Here is a 21,928-nt window from a genome sequence, read left to right on the forward strand (position 1 = left end):
CTCCTCCTGGTATTTGTGGCTGCCTGCTGAGCACTTGGGACTGCTGCTGCTCTTGGGTTTTATCTCTAATTAGACAAGGACTTAATTTCTGGCAGTGAATGATACTCTGATTTCACCTTTCCTCATGATAAATAGCTCTGCAGATGGATGTCTCTGCAGATGTAGATTGACAGGTTGAGCAGCTCGGAGGAGACTTTTAGAGGTGCAAATGAAGGTTTGTTCCTTCAGACTGAGTGTGTGAAACCCTCCCTGAGCCCTGGCAAAGATGCAGAAGGTGCTGCTGTAATTGTCTCTCCATGCTCTGTAACTAATAGAGCCTTGATGAGTGCTAATACCTGGCATTTTCATATTGGCACCGTGGCTAAAAGCATCCAAAATGCATTTTCTGCTCATCATTCATCCCAGAATACAGCAGACAAAGGGATCTGAGTGCTGCAAAAACTTCTCTAAGCAGCTTTCCCTGGGCAAAGGGCAATAACTGGAGCATTGTGTAATGAGCCTTTAGCTATGGTGGCTCTTTGTTCTTGATAAATATTGGTTTTATATTCAATTTTCACCTTCTCGTGGGGTTTGTCATCTTGTGCTCTTCTTGCTTGAAATGTCCTGAAGGTTAAAAGTAAACTAAGAAAACATTTCAGCTAATTAAAAATTAACTGAAACAAACCTTAAAGCTGTTCAGGAGTGTGAGTGCTGATCACTTGGGTGGTGTTTTTGTGCCTCCAGTCTGAGGTAAGAGTGTGTCCACATTTGGACATGGTGGTGTTTCATTGATTGCAGGCTCTGGGTGAGTGCTGGTGCTTCAGCTAACGGGGCTTTGCCATCTCCACACCCTCTGCTCTGGCATTCCTCCTCCTTTCCACTTGGGAAGCAGAAATGAAATCATCACTGGTGGTGTTTCCTTGAGGGCCCATTAACACTTGATAGTTGAGGCTGTAAATCCATTTCTGTTCTCTCCTTCCACAGCAAGATCTGCTTGTCTCTAATGCAGACACTCAATCAGCCAAACCCCAGCGTGCTCAGGTGTGCCCTACACTGATCCAAAAGCAAACTGCTCTGATTTAGCTGTTCCATGCTGACACAAAGGACAATTCTGTGACATTCTCCTTCTCCCAGCTCAGAGTAGGAGCACTCCCAGCTGCTGCCCTGGAGCCTGTGGTGGCTTCTTGGTAACAGGAATGGGTCAGGAATCGCCTCCAGGAGGATCAGCTGTGTGATGCAACCAAAGATGTGTTAATGACAGGGCTGTCTTGTTGTTTTGAACAGGAAGTACATCTTTTGACCTCTTCAGTAATTTGAATGGTACAGTTAAAGATGATTTTTCTGAATTTGACACACTTCGAACTTCCAAAAAGCCAGGTACGAATCAAGTTCTTAGCATGTGGACAGGTTGGGTGACAGTCACGGCAACAAATGTCTCTGTTCTTAAATTTTATTGAAAAAATCAGTTTTCACAAAGGGAAGGAAGTGATGATGCAGCAGTAAAAGCTTCTTGTTCCCACTTTGGCCTGTGCATGAACTCGTGGGGAATGGGCCTTTTGCAGTCCATGCAATTGCACCGTGTGACCTTTTGCTGCACTGACCCAGAAATTTGTTGGACTTCCTAATTTCCAGTGTCCAGCATGTTTGGAGCAGGGCTTATGCTCAGAGACTCAACCAGAACCATGCTGACTGAATCTCTCAGATGTGTAAATTCCAGTAGGAAGATGAGAAAATACCTTCTGTGAATAATCTAATTTATTTTGCCTCTGGTCAATGGTCAGTAAATCAGAACTGCCAAACCCTGCCAGAGCTGTAATACCATTGCTCTCAGGATGGTTCTGCCTGAAGCACAGCTGGGCTTTTTGAGGAGACAACCCTGGGTGGAATCCAGCTAGGAAGGGCACAGCAGTGGTGTAGGGCCAGGGCACGAGCCAAGGCTTTGGAGTATCTGTTCCTTGGAGCCTGTGAGTCCCACCTGGAGCAGCAAAGCTGTGGGAATTCCAGCAGTAGAGCACTGCAACTCTGACTGTAGCTTCTTCATGCTCTGCTAAAGGACATTGACCTGCTTGCATGCTGAGAGGGTGTAACAGCCTGAAACACTGAGCCCTGACTAACACCAACTTAGCATAAAGCATCTCTGCTCTCACACCCGTCAGGCTTCTCTCTGCCTGGCTCTGTGCATTAACCAGGAGTTCTGTTTGTCCCTTTGTGTTGTTGCAGCTGAATCAGGTTCCACTCTGCCCTCTCAGCACAGTGGTACCACGAGTCCTGATCTCTTTGAGTCCCAGCACTCGAGTGGGACATCAGGCAAGCAGAGCACGGCCCGGAAAACCCCCGAGTCCTTCCTGGGCCCCAACGCTGCCCTGGTGAACCTGGACTCTCTGGTGTCCAAGCCACCACAACCTGTTACTTCTCTGAACCCATTCTTGGCACCAGGTTGGTTTCTGTACAATCCTTCACGTTCCTGTTTGAGCTTTCCCTTCCTGCAGGGAAACTCTGCCCAGCTTGCTGCTGGTGGGGTTAAAGATGGGTGATTGGGGCTTGGTTTTGTTGGTTACTTCAGCCAACAGATCATGAGCAAGAGCAGGAGGGTCTCAGGGAGGCATCCTGGGCTCACCCAGCACAGTGGCAGTCCCTGAAAACACAAAGTCTCTGCTCTTGGTCTGCAGCTGAACTTGATTCCAGCAGTTCCCCTCACTCAGAATTATCTGTGTTAGAAAGTTTAGGGTTGTTAAAAACGGCTGAACTCCAGCTGGATTTTGTCAAAACAGGTAAGATTGCCTTGGGAAGGTAACAGGTAGGAGTTTCCTGTGGAAGAAGGTTGGAGTTGCCCTTTTCCTGGAGCTGCAGCAGGCACAGGAGGTCTCTGACTGCAGCCTGAGGTCCCAGAGAGCAAACTCTGCAGGGTAGTTGAGTGAGCTGCTGGTTAGTCTGTCTCAGGCTGCCACAGTGAGCCAGTTTTGATCTGAAAACACATCCTCAGTGTATTTTGGAAGAAAAATTGGCTGTTGCAGTTCTCCTGCAAGCTGGGCTTGTTAGAAGTGAGCCCTTGCTTGGAGCAGATTGAAATGGTGACACCCAACATGGGGCAGATGGGTTTTTAAAAGCTGGATTTGCACTGATGTTTTCCTGTGTTGTTCTTAGGGTGAAACTTGGAAATGCTCTTTCAGTATTTATTTTCATCACTCTTCCAATGGAAGAAAAAGTCAATTTATTAAAATCCCTGAGTAGGAAAAAAGTAGTGATTCTGAGCAGCCTTGGCCGTGAGCAGGGAGAGAGGAAATCTGTGTATCTGCCCTTCCCGGGTACTGCAAAAAGTTTGTGAGGGGTCACTGGGCCATCCAAATAATCCTGGGCTTGTACACTAAAAGGAATTTGCAGGGCTGGCAGCAGTCCAGGGAACCTCAGAGGCTGGGAAAGTTGTGCTCTGCTTTTTCGAGCACGGCTGTAATTCGGAAACAAGTTGTTTACTTTGGGGATTCTTGTCCCAGCTCGGTGCCAGAAACACAAAAATGGAGGTGGCTGCTGGAAGCTTGGAGCAAGCACACAAATCACAGAATCTCAGGATGGTTTGGAAGGGACCTTAAAAACCACCCCTGCCATGGCAGGGACACTTTTCACTGTCCCTGGCTGCTCCAAGCCCTGTCCAGCCTGGCCTGGGGCACTGCCAGGGATCCAGGGGCAGCCACAGCTGCTCTGGGAATCTGTGCCAGGGCCTGCCCACCCTCCCAGGGAAGGATTTCTTCCCAATATCTGATGTGAGCTCACTCTCTGCAGTAAGGGGGCCCAGAGAGCCTGCAAAGCAGCATATAAACCATTAAATCAGTGATGTGGATGTCGTGGTTAGGGCTTTTGCAGGGAACCAAGTTTGGAACCTGTGTGTGACTCCAGTCAGGACTGTCGGGGGTGGGAGCTGCGGGTCAGTGAAGGGGTGCTGGAGGCACTGGCTGCTTCCAGGGAGCAGCACACTGTGCTCTGCTGGGGATCAGATGCTCCACGGGGTGCTTTGGGCATGGGGATGCACACAGGGAGTGTTCTTTGCCAGGAGAGGTGACTGCAGCCCCTGGTGTTGATGGCAGTGCCTCACTGTCCCTTCTCTCCCGCCCAGGCGCCGCCACGGCAGCGACTCCAATCAACCCCTTCCAGGTGAACCAGCCTCAGCCTCTGACCCTGAACCAGATGCGAGCGAGCCCCGTGATGGGCAGCAGCCCCTCCTTCAGCGCCGTGCCCCCCCTGAGCATGGAGCCAATACCTCTGTCTTCCATGGCCCCCGTGCCCGTGGGCATGGCACCGCTGCCGGCCATGGGCACCATCCGGATGGGCCAGGGGCTGAGCATTGCAGGATCAATGCCCCAAGCTCTGCACAGTACAGGAATGCCGCCAGCAGCCTCCCAGGCTGCAAATACAACTAACCCTTTCCTCCTATAAAGACCCAATTAAAGGAACTTTTCTTTTCTTAGTGTTTCCAGGCTGAAGTCTTTCCAGCGAAACGAACGTGGCCTGTGTGGACTGAACGGTGTGTGAGAGACTTGGAAGTAGATTTGCAGTTTACAGTTATGATCTTTGAAGAGTTGTCTCTACTTACCAGTTAATCTAAATCTAGTCTTTGCTACAGATGGTACCTTACTTTGGCTTGTTGAGCATCATGTGAAATGTTCAGACTTTTCACCAAAGTTAGATTCTGCCCATTTTTGTTACTTTGTTAATCATTTCAAACACACTTTCTAGGGAGAGAACCTGCCACTGGAAAACTCCCTTGGCTATTTTGTAGATGTCAGATCATGTGCTGGATTCCTGAAGTTACTCTTCCCCTGCATCTGTCACTTCCTCTGCCCGTAAGATAGACCTGAGATTCCGAGTGCTAGTGAATGTTTTGCACATAACTACACACAGTTCTAGACTGTTGGTTCACCCATAGTCCTTACTCTAGAAGAGACCGACCCGGAGGGCCCAGGGGGGCTTGGTTTTTATGCATTAAACATTGCAAACTCGCACTGCTTTGGTATCTCTGAGGTGTGACTGACAACAGCAAGCTTGTCTCGAAAGGAAAATAACACAAAACCCCAGACAAAACACCCAAGACCATGCTCGAGTCGTGCTGTCGTGTGCAGTGTTGAATTCCTACACTACTCTAAGGACTCCTGGAACTCTCTGTGAGTGGCTGCACTCGTGCTGAGTGAGTGTCCTGCTCTGTGCTTGTCCAGTACCAGCTTCGTTTGGAAGTTTTTTCATGTGTATTTTGTTTTTATTTGACTTACAATGTGAGTTGAAAGAAAAAAAAAAATGGAAAAAACAAAAGCAAAAAAAAAAAAGAGAAAAGAAAGGAGATACAGTGGGACAACTTTGAATTCAGTTTCACCGGGGCAAGCTTTAAAACTAATTCAGGCTTAACCTTGCTATATGCAGTTACTCTTGTATACTTTTGCACATATTTTGTTTAGTACAGTTTCATATTTTGAGTTTGCAGAGTTACCTAATAGTCCTTTTTTTGCTAATTTTTATAATGTGGTTCTTATTTAACTGTCTGGTTTTGATAGATTTATCAAGTCTGGCTGAAAAATTAAGATATTGGCAAATGTCATTTTTATGGTTTTAATGCCCTCTTATTTATGGTTTTCGCTCTTTGTTTCTGTAAAGAGAGTTTAAAAGGGAAGATTAACACTAAAATATTTACTTTTAAATGAAGTATTCATAATGCAAATCAAAAACAAATCCTCGTGACTAATTATTTTTAGATGAATTGAATTTGAGCATAACATGATTTAAGACTACATTAAAAAGAAAAAACACTAAAGTCGCCTTTCCCTTGCTTTGTTCCCATTTCCCAATCCCCAGACTGGACAGACTTTTAGCCTTGATGAAGATCCCAAGAGAGGCTGGTTGGTTTTATTTCCCTTGTAAAACTTGTGGAGCTGTTCAAAATCCTGATGTACAAACAGAACTTGTTTGGTTTTATCCTGTTGGAAGGTGCACTCCATGGGATGACTGCTTCCATGGCCAAGCCTCCCCTGGGAGCTCAGTTATCCCTTTTAGGTGAATTCTCATGTCTGGACTCCTCACCACGCTCAGGGGTTCTGCTGGAGCTCCAGCCTCTCCCAAAAATCCATGGAAAGGGATTTTTCCTGCTGCAGGGCACCTCTGAATGGACTTGGTGGCCTTTCCTTAATTTAAGAGGGGGAAAAGAGAATTTGCCAGAGTTGTGTTGAGGTGGAACAATTCCCTGTGGGGCTGAAGAGGAGCTGGATCCCATGGAAGGAGTGGGATCCTCCTCCTGCTGGGAAGGGGAGGCTGAAGGATGATCAGATTTAGGGCCACAGCCCCAGACTGGAGCTGAGCAGGTCAGGGTAGCTCTGGCAGTGTGTGCAGTGCTCTGTGTGTGGCTGTTCCTGTGCCATGTGGGATCCTCTGGGATCCTCTGGAACTGGCAGGGAGCATTCCCAATCCTTGTTTTTATAGAGGAGGGAAGAGGACTGCTGTCCACACCCAGCCTGTCTTTAAAACAAAACCAAACCCCATTCATGTTGCCTTTCAGAGCAAAGAAAAAGACTTTTTCTGTTGTTTAAGCTGTTGAGAAGTGTGGAGCAGGAAGGGTGTGATTCTTGCAGATGGTGGTAAAAGTGCTTTTTTCCAGCTGATCTGTGACAAGATTCCTCCTGGGTTGTTTTCCCAGTTGGATTTGACCAGCACTGGAATCAAGGTCACTTGGGGTTTGTCCCTTTGTCCCCTGAGCTGCAGTGGGATGGGGCATTGTCTGTCCAGCCAAGAGTCCTTGGCCACGTCCTGGGGAACTTTTCAGAGGCAAGATGAGGTTGATAAGAAATATTTAAAGTGCTGAAATAATCTGCAGTGGAGCTGTCACTGTCAGTTTGCTCTGGGAGGGAGCCCTGGCTTAATGAAGCTGTTGAATGGCAAATCGTTGCTTTTCCTCTCCCTTTTATATGAAATAAAGACTTTTATGGCACAACAAACCCCAAGGAGGCTCCCTGAGGAGCCACAGCCCAAATTCTGGTGCTGGAAATCTTTAGGCTGAGACTAACTGAGCCCAGATCCCAGCCAGGCACAGGGCCTGTGGCAGGAGCTGAGTTTAGCAGGGGAAAGAGCTGGTTTGGTAAATGTTCCTGGGCTGTGTCCCCTGGGGGTGACACAGCGGGGTCACTGGCCTGGGGATGCTCTGAATGGTCCAGCTCATTTTGTGATGATTTTCCTGCTCTCCAGGATAATCCTCCCTCCCTCCTGGCCCTCCCACATTTCTGGAGGGTGTTTGTGTGTCCCCTCTGCCCAATTCTTCCATTTTTCCCTCTTCTCCTTCTTTTTCTCACTTTGCAAATATCCAAAGTGTTTTTTGGTTTTTTTTTGATTTTTAAAATGTTAGTAGCCCAAAATAGCCTTACTGGTCAAATTGACCAAAGAGAAAAGTGTTAAATATCTTGTTAAAAAAATAAATTAACACACACTCCTCGGCATAACTTCCCCCTAAATAAGCTCAGTTATTTATTCAGTTTTATGCTCTAGAGAAACTCAGCTCTGTGGAGGGGGCAGGGAGGGGGATCCTGGTGGGTTGTGGTGGTCTCAGTTTTTGGGAAGTCCCTTGGCCAAGACAGCTTTTGTTCCCCTGGTGCCCCTTTGCTGTTCCAGCTCGAGGTGTGCTCTGTGCCTGAACATTGCACAGGTGGGGAGGAAGAGGAGATTTCTTTTTCCCTGCAGAATCTCATCCAACTCTTCCTCTCCAAGTGTTCCAATATTTCCCAAACTGCTCATAACCCCAGGAGCCAGCTGCTTTTTCTGGATTTGTGCTGACTATTGCCATTATTTACTGTATAAATAATTTATCATTTGTACTATTGTATCATAATGTCTGTATCTTTGTGTCATTTTTTTTCTCCCCCCCCAGCAATGTCACAGATGTGATATTTAAACAATGCCATCAGAACAGTGGAAAGACGAGGGGTTTGGAGGTGACTGGTCAGAATTAAAATTGTATTGCTTCTATTCCAGCTGTGTTGCTTTTTCCAAGCTTCTTCATGGTGTTTGTCCTCCCATTCCCACCCAGGCCCTGCTTGGTGGAGGGGTGCAGGAAGCTGATGGGTTTGGGGTGAGCTGATGGAAGGTTTGTGGCAGGAGGATGGAGGGTGCTGTGGATTCCTTGGATGCATCCAGGACTTTTCCCAGGACAGGCTGCTCTGGCTGGGAGAGAGGAGGGGTTTCTGTGCCTCACTGAAATCAGGCTCAGCTGAGACCTTACTGACTCAATAAAAAATGGAGATTTGTTGTGTTGCAGGTGACTGAATTCCTTCTTTCAACCCCGTGGAGGGAGCAGTGCCTCGCTGGAGGCTCTGAGTTTGTGTCCAGGCAGGAATGTGGGGAAGGTGCCTGTGGAAGGAGGGTTGGGGAGCTGGGACAGCACCTGGGGAGTCCTCACTTCCCACTTTTGTAGCTCAGCCCGGGCTCTGTGGCACGGATCACATGGCTGCTTCCAGCCTGGAAGAGACCCAGGCCTCTGATCCTGGCTGCTTTAATTGAAGGGCACTTCATTAGCAGGCAGCAGCAGGAGCTGCCTCTCCAGAGCCCCTCCAGGTGCCCTGCTTCGTTTGCAGCCAATCAGGCTGATCACTAATCAATGATCACTAATTAATGCTGGGGATGTGACTGGGGGAAAGGCAGCTTTGGGGAGAAAAGTCTCTGCTTTGGTTTCAGCTGGGGGAAGCTGCTGCCCCAGGAAGGCTCCATTGTCCCTGGAGGAGCTGGGGCTGCCCCTGGAGCCCTGGAAGTGTCCAGGGCCAGGCTGGGCAGGGCTTGGAGCGCCCTGGAACAGTGGGAGGGGGTGGAAGTGGATGGGCTTTGAGGTCCCTCCCAACCCAAACCATTCTGGGGCTCTCTGATTCTACTCCTGCCTCTTGGAATTGCACGTTTCCAGCTAAATCTCACTGTGTGGAAGATGTGGGAATGGCTCAGGCTGGAAGCTGTGGGGAGTGATCTCTTCAAAGGATCTGGATTCTGGTGGGTTCTGGTGAATTCTGAGGCAGTGTGAGCCAGGGAGCCTGAGCTGCCCCAGAGCTGTGCCCGTGGTCGAGCTTTCCGCTGACCTTGCAGAGCTGCTCCCCCATCCCACATTTCCTCTTCCTCTCCAGAGGAGTCAGAAGGATTTGCCTGCTCTGCAGGAAGAGGACTCTGGATAAGGATTTATCTTTTGGCTTCCCCTCGCCCACACTGCTTTAAGATTTTGCTGAGGTTTGCGTTGGCTCTTTGTGCTGGGCTGAGGGTGCAGCTCTGCCCCTTCTGCTGCTCTTCATGGAGCTGTGGGGAGAGGGCTGGGCCCTTCTCGAGCTCTGGCTTTGGCACAGCCCCTGCAATGCCCTGCAGGCTGCATTTCAGGGAACCAGAGGGATTTGTGGACCCCTCACGTTCAAAACTCCCATATTTTTCAAGTTAACTTGAAAGGTCACCTTTTCCCCATTTATGAGTTGGATTTCCTAAGGACTGCTGTTTGTTTGGGAGCTCAGGATTAGGAATGGTGAAGAGCCAGTGTGGGATGTGGTGGTGGCAGTTCTGTCCTGCTGTCGATTGATTGTATTCTTTAATTGTTGAAGCTGAGGAGTGGAAGTTCCCCCTGGTGCCAGGGAGGTTCATTGGCAGGGTCTGGTGATCCACAGGGAATTGGGAGGAGGTAAATGAGGAATGTGGGGATACCTGGGGGCACACAGCACATCCTGGGGCTGTGCAGGGAGAGCCCAGAGCTGTCCCAGACCTGGACTGAGTTGTGGGACCCTCGTGGCTTTGGGGAATATCTCCCTGAGAGATTAAAGAAAATCCCACCCCTGCCATGGCAGGGACACCTTCCACTGTCCCAGGGTGCTCCAAGCCCTGTCCAGCCTGGCCTTGGGCACTTCCAGAGATCCAGGGGCAGCCTCAGCTTCTCTGGGCACCCTGTGCCAGGGCCTCACCCTCACAGAGAGGAATTTCTTCCCAATATCCCAATGCTTGCCATGGAAAATCATCAGACACCTTTGTGTCCTTCTTCCCCTAGAACCTGTGAAAATCAGCTCTGCCTTCTTCCTAAAGGGTTTTTGGTTTTGTTTTTTTTTTTTTTTATTTTGGGGGGCTATGGAATGAAATCCATGGATTTTCCAAGCTCCAGGGAGCCAGCTCTGCTGTGCTGTAGCAGCCCTGGAGTCCGTGGGCTGCCTGGGGTTGTGTTGGGTGATGGTGGAGGAGGTTTTTTCTGCTTTTTTAATTTCTTCATCAGCAAGTCTGGCACTAAATGGAGTGATGATATTCTCTGAGGTGAATTTGGGTACTTAAATATCCTGGCCTGAATAGGGAGCCAAAAATAGACACCTTCAGCAGTTCCATGTGTCTGCTGCTCTTCCCTCTGAAGGACGAGGCTGGATCCCTCAGATCCTGCTGGGAATGCAGCTCGTGTTGTTCCTGCCTCCCTCCCGGGGGCCCAGCCCTGCTTTCCATGCCCCAAGGATGGGTTCTGAGGGATTTGTGCTGTCCTGTGCTCCCAGCCCCAGTGGGGCTGCACTGGAGGCCACTGGCAGCTCTGGAGTTGGGTGGGAGCTGCAGCTTTGGGAGTTTTTGCTTCCAAAAGTGGAGGTGGCTCCTGGGTTTGTAAATATCCATGAGTGTCTCAGAACTTGGGGGTTGAGCTCCCCCACATTTGCCTCCCAGGGTACTCCTCAGCTGATGGAAAAATCCCTCAGGGATCCCCTCTGCACCCCAGGGGTGGATGTTGAGAGGGGACAGGGTGGGATTGGGGTGGCCTTTGCCCAGCTCTGCTGGGGGTTGTGTGGCCTGGAGGACTGGCCTGGAAAACATCCCAGCCTGGAGCTGGTGGCTGCTCCACACGTGCTGCTCAGGTGTGCCTGGACCAGGGCTGGCTGCTGGGGGGCTCTCAGTGCCCTCAGGTCTGAGGGATGTCCTGGGTGGGTTCTCCAGGGCCACCAGCCCATCCAGGTACCACCAGCCCAAGGGGAGAGGCCTGGGGTGGGGCTCCTGCTGTTCCCTGGCTCTGGGTGTCCCCAGCATTGGTGCCAGCCTGGCTGTGCCACTGCTCCCCCCAGCTGTCTGTCCTGTGACCCCCCAGATCTGTGTCCTGCACGGATCCAGGGCCTTTATCCCCTGAATCTCCAGTGGCACAGATGGGAGGAAACACTACAAACCTGTCAAGAACTGGAGCTAAATCCCCAATTTTCTTCAAACAGGCTGCTCTGTGCTTGAGTGTTTGATTTTTTCATATTCTTTTTTTTTTTTCCTTTGGAGCATTTCACAGATCTCCTGCTCCCAGCCCGACACTGCTGCTGGGGAGAAGCTGCTGTCAGCTTGAATCCATCTCATTTTCAGAGGGAGATCATTCCCAGCTGCCACAGAGCTGCTGGTGGAAAGCAGCCTGGCAGCCTCTTGTGGATGCTCAGATCCCTGGCTCAGCCCCCTCCCCGTGGAGCAGCCCCGGGAGGTGTTTGTCCCCTGCTCTGGGGACAAGGGCCAGTGCCAGGGCAGCCAGCACGGAGCGACTTCCACGGAGGAACGGCAAAAACTCGGAATTCTTCATTCGGCCTCGGAGCTCATCGTTATTAATCTCTTCCAGAGCTTTGCTGAAGGTTGGGAGCAGCCACGAGAGGGCAGGAGCTGCTGCTGCAGTTTGGTAGGAAAGGCGGTAAATACCAATTCCTAAGGATTGCCTGAACTATTCTCCTTTTTCTGGAGGGGTTGATCCCCAAGCTGCTGTTCAGACCCTGTCCTTGGCTGTCTCCCTCCCTGGGGAACAGCAGGAAAGCTCTCGTGGAGTGAATCCAAAGCCTCTCCAGGCCAGGAGAGCTGCAGAGACCCCAAACATCTCCCTGGTTTGGGATGGCCTTGGAGCCCCTCCTGGGCCAGAACTCGTTCTCCAGGAAGATGATTTTATTTTTTCTTTTTCCCTGCCCATCTGGAATTCAGAGGATAATGACCAATTTCACTGTCTGGGAGAGACTTCAGGGGAAGGAAGCAGAGCTCCAGCTGAGAGCCTCGTGCTGCTGTTCTGGGTTGGGAATTTCAGTGCAGGTTTGAAGAGAAGGGAGAATGATTAACCAGGAAAGGAGCAGGGTGTTCCAGCTGGGTGAGCCCCTGCTGCTGGGTTTTCCTGGGATTTGGCTGTTCTTAAAGCACTGCTGCTCCCAGGGTTTGACATCCATGAACCATGAGGGATCCTAAATCCCTTCCTTGTCACTGCTCCCTGCTCACGGTGTCGTGTCCATCTTTATTCACAGGTTGTTCCCAGGTGCAAACACTGCCACACCTGAGGAGCAAAGATTTCAAGCAGGAGATGATGAAGGCAGCAGCAAGGCCAATTCTGGGAGAGGTTTTTGAGGGTATCAAGAACATTGGGCTTGGGAAACTTCAAACATCAGCCCCTGGGTGATGCCCTGAGGGAAACACTCACAGGAAACTGGCCCAGCCCTTGAGGAAGGTAAGTGAGGCTCTCGGATGTGCTCAAGCCATTGAGGAACCCAAATCAACCCAAAATCCAGCTAAACCCAGAGAAAATAGGCAAAAAGTCCTAACAGTGCAGGTAGGAGTGTGGGATCTGCTTAGAGAGCAGCTCAAATACCTCAAGGTTCTTTAATCCTGTCTTATGGAGTTCAGGATTTTGGCTTTTCATTGTTTTTAACTTCCCCTCAGCTGTCAGGGGGAAGCTAGCTCAGGTCTGGCTGGTCCCACTGGGGTGAAACACCCAAGAGTTCCTTAGGAACAGGAGGAATTCAGGGCTCTGGAGCAGCAGGATGAGGAGCTGGCTGTGAATAAAGCCCAGGTTTGGGCTGTGCCAGGCTCCTGGGCAGCTTTGCTGCAGTTGGAATGTGCTCCAGGGAAAGCTGGGTCTTGGGCAGCAGCAGGAGGTTCACTGTTTGCCTCCCAAGCCTTTCAAACACGGATATTTATCCTGCTTCCCAAACTGCTGAAAAGGAAACAAAATTCCTCGAGTCTCCTCTGAGCCAACAGGAAATGCTTCTGAATTTGGATTCCAACGTGCCTCAGTTCAGAGATTACAAATGACCAAAACAACTCCACTGGAGTCAACAAAAACAAGGCAGGAGATGAAAAATTATCCCTAAAAACACTTGGAAAAGTATTTCCATGTCACATAAAAGGTGCTGCTGCCCCCAGCAATATTCTGTGGCTACTTTATGTTCTCAGAAATTAAATTTATTCCATCCCACTGTGGATCAGAGCAATGTCTGCCCAGGTGTTCTGCTGAGCTGTGTCCTGGAGGATTTGTGGTTCATCCCTGGGTGTTTTTGTTGGGATTTCTACACTTGGAGGTCTGGGTAGTTCCCCTCTGGGGAGATGGTGTCGTTCTCCTGGGATTTACAGTCAAACACAAGAGGTTACATGCCCAAAATTAAATAGGAAAATGACTCAGCAATTAGTCACTGCGTTCAAACACTTCTTTTTCTCTTCTACCTTTAAGTCTAGCAGAGCTTGGATGGTTTAGGGCTTAAAAACATCCTGGCACAAACAAAGAAATCCCTTTATCAGCAGAAACACAAATGAATCCATTGATACAACAGAGTTTATTTATTCAGCCTAAAAGAGCTTAGAGGGGGATGCATTTCACAGGACCATTTTTGGAAGGTGCAATAATTTCAATTCCTCATTTGCCAAAAAAAACCCCCAAAAAACACTAAAGAGAAACTGGGTTTGCAAAGTTTTAACTGCAGGGAAACTGCTACAGCTGGAAACTTTGTGTCATTAATTCTATAAAAAGGTGTACAAAAGGCTGCTATAAAAATATTTTGTTACAAGCTTACTCTGAGACAGCCTGACCCCTAAAAACACTGAATAAAATACAATAATCATCCATAAAACACTGAATGTTACCAATAACAACAACTCCCACAACACTTCACCCTCCCTGAGAGGATCAGGCTTGGGCATTATCCCAGATCCTCCCAGGCTGGTGTTTTTTGGAGTGACTGAGTTGGAGCAGCTCCTCCTTTCCCTCAGAAGGGCTTTGGGGGGCTCAGAGGCCCTGCAGCCCCTGGGGTTTGGGGGGCTCAGAGGTTGTGCAGCCCCTGGGGTTTGGGGGGCTCAGAGGCCCTGCAGCCCCTGGGTTTGGGGGGCTCAGAGGCCCTGCAGCCCCTGGGGTTTGGGGGGCTCAGAGGCCCTGCAGCCCCTGGGGTTTGGGGGGCTCAGAGGCCCTGCAGCCCCTGGGGTTTGGGGGGCTCAGAGGCCCTGCAGCCCCTGGGGTTTGGGGGGCTCAGAGGCCCTGCAGCCCCTGGGGTTTGGGGGGCTCAGAGGCCCTGCAGCCCCTGGGGTTTGGGGGGCTCAGAGGCCCTGCAGCCCCTGGGGTTTGGGGGGCTCAGAGGCCCTGCAGCCCCGGGGGTTGGGGGGCTCAGAGGCCCTGCAGCCCCTGGGGTTGGGGGGCTCAGAGGCCCTGCAGCCCCTGGGGTTTGGGGGGCTCAGAGGCCCTGCAGCCCCTGGGGCCCAGGCCCCTGGCCCACGTCGTAGCCCAGCTTGTGCAGGTCTTTGGTCATCACGTTGAAGGAAACGGTGACAAAGCCCTGGGAGCGCACCCTGGTCACTGCACGGAGGGATTAATGACAGATTAATGACAGATTAATGACAGATTAATTAAAGGGATTCAGGGGGAGCTCTCTGTCAGCAGGCAGGGCTGCCAGGACTCACCTTCCCGTCCCTCTCCCTGTGCCACCACTTTGGGGTCGGTGAATTCCGGGCGCCTCCCTGTGAACCAGCTGGGAGAAAAACACAAATTAATGAATGCCAAACACAACCTGATCAATACAAACCACAAAATACTGAATACAAATTCATGAACACAAAATTCACATTCATGAACACAAAATTAAAACTCATGAATACAAAACAATGAATACAAAAACAAAATAATGAATACAGAAAACAAATCATTGAATGAAAAATACAAATTATGAATAAAAATTACAAAATTATGAATAAAAATACAAATTAATGAATACAGAATACAAATTATTGCATTCAAAATACTAATCACTGAATACAAAATTCTAATTATTGACTACAAAATAATTAATTTAAAATACAAATTGAATACAAAATACAAAATTATGAATGCAAAATACTAATCCTTGAATGCAAAATACAAAATGATGAACACAAAATAATGAAGTGGGTGGCTGAGACTGATCCAGGCCATGAGATGAATGTCAGTGAGACTGCCAGGAGGGTTTTGAAGCCTGATTCTCTTTATTGATCTAATTCAATCAAAGGTAAGTTTTGCCTTAAGGAAAAAAATGCAACTGGTTTCATACAGATTTTGTTAAATCCAGGTTTTTTTCTGGGCTAGAATAATCTTTCTGTGGAAAAGATATTGCTGAAAAATCCTTCTTAATCACCCAGAGAACCATAGAGGCTTGGAAACCTTGAATTGCTTAAAAAAAATTGGATTGGGAATTGTTTTTTCATGGGTTTGCTCTTCTGTTCCAGAACAGCCCCAAGAAGATTCAGGCAGTAATTTAGTGCAGTTAGCAGGTAATTAATATGTTTATTTTATATGATATTATATATTTATGTTTACATTTAATATTTATATTTATATTATATTGTATATCTTATATTTATATTATATATTTTATATTTATATTATATTAATTATGAAAGCTTTTCAAAAGACCCAGACACCTGAAAATGTGATTTTTTCTCAGAGAACACAAAGCTGGTTCTGGCACAGAGCAGTGACACCTCTGCACCAGTGAGTGGCTGCAAATGCCTTTGTGGCTGAGGACAGGAGAGAAATTACTTCCTTAATGAATGAAAGTCATTAATTATTACCTTGTGAGCTGCTGCAGCCTCGAGGTGGACTCTGGGACAAACATGGCAATGGTTCTTTTGTGCCTGAAACAAAGAGGAGAGCCCAGAACCTCAGGAATTAGTAAAAAGCAGGATTTTTATGTTTATGAAGGCAGAGAATTCCTGGCAAATCAGTAATTTCCCTTCACACAGAAAGGGTTTGTTTGCACAGGAACAACAGATTTTCCTCCATTCCATCCTCCAATAAATGAGAATTTATTGTGGGAGGAACTGAGCTTCATTTCTGAGCTTTTTACAGGCCAGTTTGGGCTTTACAGGACTACCAACATTTATTTAATGATGAAAGAATTCTGCTAGAGAATCTCTGTGAACTGACAGGGCCCAGTGAGGAGATTTTTGGGAGCTTTTTTGTTTCAGAAACAGCAGAATAACCGGGCCAGGCCGTGTTTGAGCCCAGAGGGTCAGGCTGGCACTCACCTGCCTGGCACGAAGGGCACGTGCACAGCTCCATAACCCCTGACCACATCGTGGCCAAAGAAGTCAGGCCCGTAGACACTGAGCACAATCTGTGGCCCTGCAAGGAAATGGGGGTGAGGGGGGGCTTTGGCACCAGGGCCAGACCCCCCCCGGCACTCACAGCCAAAAGGGTTGGTGCTCTTGAAGGTGATGTCGATGGGGAAGTTCCAGACCAGCGTGGTGGGTGAGACGCTGCTCTTGGAGGTGATCTGCGAGATTCCCTCCTCCAGGCCCTGCAGGGGGCAGCGGGTGAGTCTGGGGCCTGGCTGAGCCCGGGGGTGGGGACAGGGGGACACGGGGTGGGGACACGGGGTGGGGACAGGGGCGGTACCGCCGTGGGGACCCAGTCCTGGCCGTAGACAAAGGAGAACTTGCAGTAGAGGTCATCGAATCCTGGGAACTGCGGGGGAGAGAGAGAGAGGGATTACTGGGAATTCACTGGGAATTTCTGGGGGTGAGGATCTGCCCGAGTCAGGGTGCTGAGGGCAGATGTGCCAGCGAGACTGGGACAGACGGGATGGGTTAAAAGGCTGAGGCTGGGATGGGTTTGGGAGGGCTGAAGCTGGGATGGGTTTGGAAGGGGCTAAGACAGGGAAGGGTTAAGGGGCATGAAGCCAGGCAGGGTTATTGAGCCGCTGAGGGTGTGCAGGGTTGGGCGGGATGAGGACGGGTTGGGTTTGGGGCTGAGGCCGGCCAGGATCAGTGGGGCAGATTCTCATCCCGCGCGGGCAGCCGCAGCACTGAGACCGAGACCGGGCTAGGGCGATCCCCCCATCCCTCCGTGCTGTCCCGGTGTGTTTCCCGCGGTGCCCCCGGCTCTCCCGCACCTCCCCGCTCTCGATCTCGCCGCTCACGGCCAGCAGGAACACGCTGGGCGCCGCCATGGCGGGCGCTCCGGTTGCCGTGGTGACAGACGGGACGGCGCAGCGGCCAAACTTCCCCGGCGCCGCGCTTCGCTTCTCTTCGTGGGGCTCCCGGTCCGCAAAATCGCCCCAAAATCACCCAAAAACCGCCCCCAAATGCGGCCACCCCACCTCCGGTACATCCGGCACGGGTGTGTTCCCGGGCGGATCCTCCCCGCTCCCCTCAGCCGCTGAGCCCTCCCGGCGCTGCCCCGTTATCCTCGCACCGCCACGTGTCCAGAACTTTATTTATTATTATTATTGTTTAATATCAGCCTAAAGCAACCCCAGCCGGGGATTCGGCCTGCCCAGGGGATGAGCAGAGCCCCAAAGCTGCCCGACTTCAGGGACAGCGCTCTGAGGGATGCACAGGGCGGGGGTTTGGGGTGTTGGGAGCCGGACGGGATCCCAGGATGGGCTGGTATCATCCAGCCCGGGTTATTCCCTACAATTCCACGTGTGGAGGCCATGGCCACTAGATGATGCTGCCGGGCAAGGGCCAGAGCAGGAGGTGTTGGCAGGGAGAAGGAGGGAAATGGTGGACTTTGTGCTCTCTGGAGGCTCAGCCCCAGCCGTGAGGAGAGGGGCCCGCGGTGCCCTCAGCAGTTTGATCATGGCGGGCGGGAGAAATACCCTCACACCGCTGGTGTGGGTGGGGGCGGGAAAAGGCGGGAACAGCACGGTGCTGCGTTAATTATCTCGCTCTAATTAAAAAAGGAAAGGAGGAGTTGGATGTGTAAATAAGGATGGACGTGCTGGGGCTTTGCAAGAGCTGCACCCGCTGAGATCTGCTGAGGGTGACTTGTTTCGAGGGTGGCCACGGTGTGAGGGTGACAGGACGGGGCTGGTCCAGCGGCAGTTCTGGACTGGTGACACGGTGCTGGACCTGAAGAATTAATTTGTATTGGAACTCGTTATTATCGGTGAAATTTCTTTTGGTTAACGAGCAAAATGAATTAATGAGCCAGTCCGACTAAATTGACGCAGAGGCAGGGAGGGGAGGAGAGGGGAGATGGTGCCCAGAGGGACAGTTGTATTTGATAGGGACATAAGGAATAAAAGCAGGGAGAAGAGGGGAGGGTAAACAAGCTCCTTCTGCTGGCCTGGTGCTGTGACAGTTCTGGACTGGTGCTGTGACAGTTCTGGACTGGTGACACGGTGCTGGCCCATCGGGACCGTGGTTGTGCCAGGGAATTTGCTGCCCACACACGAATGTCAGTGCCATGGAGGCTGCCTAGCCTGCCTGTGCTTCATCCTTCGCCTCCTTTCTGCATCTCAGACCACCTTCCCCTCCCCCTGAGGAATTTTGGGGTGTTCATTGCTGCCAGACCCTCTGGGAAGGGTGGAAGGAGTGGAGGAAGCCCTTCCACATTTCAGTAGATGTGTTCTCTGCCAAGACCTATTTCAACTCGGTTTTCCAGGCCAAACAAATTTGGCCAAGAGAAGAATGGGACAGGGAAGCAAGAGGGATGGGAGGGAATGCCTGAAATGTTATCCTTTCTCCACAGCCCTTCAGAAATGCTTCAGGGAAAAGAATTCATTTGAACTGAAAATGATGAGGGGTGGGGGGGAAGTAGAGCAGTTCTGAGGCAGCTGCCTGGAGCAGCTAGTGAGGCTGTTTAATTAACACTGCACTTGGCTCCCAGCTACCTTGGAGCCAATTTCAGGACATTTTTGTTGCCTGGCAGGTGATATACAGCTGCAGGAGGAGTTCTCCCAGCAATAGGAGACCTTCCCCATGGCAGAGAGACAGCAGGGGGGTTATTCAGCAGCCGTGACTCATCTGTACCTGCATCTGGAAGGACTCTGTCCCCTCCTAGCCATAGCAAGACTTTTTATTCTTCCCTTCTTTGCATGCCAGCCTTGTTTTAATTAGCTGTATTTTTAATCTTTGTGAGCAGAGTGAAATCCCAAGCAAGGAAGTGGTTTTATCCTGCTGGAAAACTTAATTAATGCTCCATCAGAGAGTTTGATTTCCAAGCATGATGAAGGTTTGTGGATGGTGGTGACCCCATGGGTGTTATTTAGCAATGCTGCTGCTTCTCCTGGCTGTTTAAAACATTCTCCTCTTCACCAGGACTTATCCTAATGCTGTGATTTTTCCAGGAATCCTCCCTGGGGTGTTGGAGCTGCAGTCATCCTCCCAGGGAGGAAGGACACGCTCCTGCTGATCCCTGACTTGTCACCTCTTCCAGGTTGGATCCCAGCTCCTGGAGAGCCATTCCCAGTGTCCCTGCAGCACTGACCTCTGTGCTGGAGGCACAGACTGGAACAGCTGAGGGAATTATGTTTGCTTTATTCCCAGCAAGAGCCAAGGGCTGGAAAAATGAAAAAAAAAATCCAAACTGCCGGGAGCTCTGTCACTGGGAGCTCCTGAACCCAACCCAGGCACTGTGACCTGCCTAGGCTGCCTGGCTCTGGATCCAGGGGCTCCCAGGGAGGCTGGAGAGTTGTGGTGAGCCCTTTCCTTGGGTTTCCCCTGGAATTGCCTCTGGATGAGCCTGGGGAGAGCAGGCAGAGGGAGATACCTGTGGGATGTATCTCCTGCCCATCACCCCAGCTCTGGGCTCATCCACTGCAGCTGCAGCAGGAGCAGCAGATCCCTGGAGAACAGAGTGGAAAGACAGCCCTGCTGCAGGGAGGGAGCAGGAGCAGCTCCTTTGTCTCCATTACCTGCTCAAGCCCCATCACAGCAGCCCCAGGGCTGATCCAGGGAAGGTGGGAGAGGCACAAACAACACCACAGTGGCACAGCACAAAAGTTTATTTTGAATCCCAAATATTTATGATCAACACCTGGTAAATGGCCAGTGAAATGCATTTGATGGTGTCATTAATCTGCTATAAGGCTTTTGTGTTTTTAGAGTTGTTTGCACAGCGTTGACTCATCCCTGCCTGCCAGGAGGCTGCAGGGAGCTTCCCTGCCCTTTGTCTCCCCTGCCTTTTGCTGCTGCTGCTCAAATCAAACAGGGGGTGAGTGGGATCTCACAGCAGCACACACAGGGGATGTTCCTGCTGTAATTCCTGCTGAATGCACTTACCTGGTGGTGGGAAGGCACCTGGGTGAAGCTGGGTGGGTTTTGTGTTCCGTGGCTGAATCCCAGAGTGATTCATGTTGGAAAGGACCTAAAAGCTCATCCAATTCCACCCCTACCATGGGCAGGGACACCTTCCACTGTCCCAGCTTGCTGTCCAGCCTGTCCTTGGACACTTCCAGGGATGATCCCTGTGTCCATGTGGCTGCCAGTCCCATGCCAGGGGTCCTGCTGGGCACGGAGGCTGTCACTGCCAAGGACCTGTGAAGTGCCTGGTCTTCTCTGAGGAATTAATTTGTCTTGGAACTCGTTATCATTGGTGAGATTTCTTTTGGTTAATGAGCAAAATGAATTAATGAGCCAGCAGACTAAATTGACACAAAGGCAGGGAGGGGAGAGGGTGAGGAAGACCTGGGGAGATGGTGCCCAGAGGGCCAGTTGGATTTGCTAAGGACATAAGGAATAAAAGCAGGAAGAAGTGGGGAGGGTAAACAAGCTCCTTCTCCTGCCAGGCATGGAGCCCTCCTGCTTGTGTCCAGTGGTGGCTGCATTTTTTGGGAATAACTCAGGTGGGAGCTCTATTTTCCATGCATCCAACAGACCTTGCAGACGGGCCCTCGGCAGCTTGTGCCTCCACGTGGGGCAAAGCAGAGTCAGAAGAAGCTGCTCCAGGGGACTTCAATCAAATATTCAAATCATTAATCTGGATCTTCCCTGTGGTGTGACTTAATGAGGGTCCTTGGCATTTTCTCCCTCTCATTGTGAACAGATTTATTTTTCACTGGATAGCCCAACATCCACAGCTGGGAAAAACCATCCCAACGCTGACCTACAAGTGAGGGACACAGGTGAAGGGTCCTGGCATGAGGAGCAGCCCAGGCTGGGTATGGGACACTCCTGGTGACATCAGTGAATGCCAGGGAATCATGGAATATCCTGAGTTGGAAGGGACCCACAGAATCATCGAGTGCTGCCAAAATCCAGGGGGTGCATCAGTGCCACTGCACATCCCCCATCCCAAGCAGCCCCTCAGCACCTCCCCAACCTCCAGAGAGGGGCTGACCCCGTGGAAAGAAAGGGCTAAAGCAGCCTGTGGCAGCACCATCATGCTGGAAGAGGATGGAGCACTCACCTGTGTGAGCTGGAGTTATTCCAGGGGCTCAGCAGGGTTCCAGCCGAGAGACACGAGCTGCTCAAAACCCAAAGAGCCACAGAGGTTTCAGCTCCTGTGGCTCTGTCAGGGTGTGCTAAAATTCCTAATTAAGCCCCCTCGTCTGGAGGATGAGGTGGCCCCAGCCATTAAAACCCAGCCATGGTTTGAAAACTTAATAGGGGAAATTTAATGGATGAAGTCAATTGAATTATTCATCCCCAGAAAGCTTGTACAAATATCAAATGCTTATTAGCATTCATGCAACCTGTATGATCTCACAGCTCTGACAGATTAAGGTTGGGGCTAATTGCACCCAGGATGGCGTCAGATTTGGTGCTTGGTATTTTTTAAAGCTTTTTTCCCTCCCCAGCATGACAAAGAGAATTTCAGATCGATGCCATCTGAGATTTACCCTTGAAGCAGAGCCCCTGTGATGGTTTCCTTCCTCAGCATGGTGGTTTTTAATCCCTGCTTGATTCCTGCTCCTCCAAGGGTGCTGGGGTGGCTCTGGGCCAGCCCAGATGGACACAGCCCCCATCCCTGCGGGCTGTGGGTTTG

The 21,928-nt window shown here is 50.4% G+C and overlaps 2 protein-coding genes across 8 annotated transcripts in view; one reads left to right on the forward strand and one right to left on the reverse strand.

Annotated features, from left to right (window-relative positions):
* The window catches only part of EPN2 (epsin 2), a 55,148-nt gene extending 46,892 nt beyond the window's left edge, over positions 1 to 8,256 (forward strand). For 5 of the 6 annotated variants that reach the window (XM_030229780.2, XM_050980130.1, XM_050980129.1 and 2 more), the window contains 3 exons: positions 1,264 to 1,356; positions 2,200 to 2,415; positions 4,088 to 8,256. In XM_030229780.2, coding sequence (XP_030085640.2) covers positions 1,264 to 1,356; positions 2,200 to 2,415; positions 4,088 to 4,407 — 629 coding nt within the window. In that variant the 3' untranslated portion in view covers positions 4,408 to 8,256. The remainder of the gene's footprint in view (positions 1 to 1,263; positions 1,357 to 2,199; positions 2,416 to 4,087) is intronic. The other variant, XM_050980133.1, reaches the window with a different exon arrangement.
* Positions 8,257 to 14,356: 6,100 nt separating this feature from the next.
* B9D1 (B9 domain containing 1) lies at positions 14,357 to 17,352 on the reverse strand. 2 transcript variants are annotated; one of them, XM_009092059.4, is made up of 7 exons: positions 17,109 to 17,346; positions 16,613 to 16,681; positions 16,403 to 16,514; positions 16,243 to 16,339; positions 15,787 to 15,849; positions 14,644 to 14,711; positions 14,357 to 14,539 (listed from the first exon to the last, which is right to left on the reverse strand). In XM_009092059.4, the coding sequence occupies exons 1-7, from the start codon at positions 17,163 to 17,165 to the stop codon at positions 14,418 to 14,420; spliced, it is 588 nt and encodes a 195-aa protein (XP_009090307.3). In that variant the 5' UTR covers positions 17,166 to 17,346; the 3' UTR covers positions 14,357 to 14,417. The 2 variants fall into 2 exon arrangements, with proteins under 2 accessions (XP_009090307.3, XP_030085652.1); XM_030229792.2 differs by having other exon boundaries at positions 16,243 to 16,514; positions 17,109 to 17,352.
* Positions 17,353 to 21,928: the final 4,576 nt, after the last annotated feature.

The sequence above is a fragment of the Serinus canaria genome, chromosome 14 (assembly GCF_022539315.1).
Source record: "Serinus canaria isolate serCan28SL12 chromosome 14, serCan2020, whole genome shotgun sequence".
NCBI classification, from domain to species: domain Eukaryota; kingdom Metazoa; phylum Chordata; class Aves; order Passeriformes; family Fringillidae; genus Serinus; species Serinus canaria.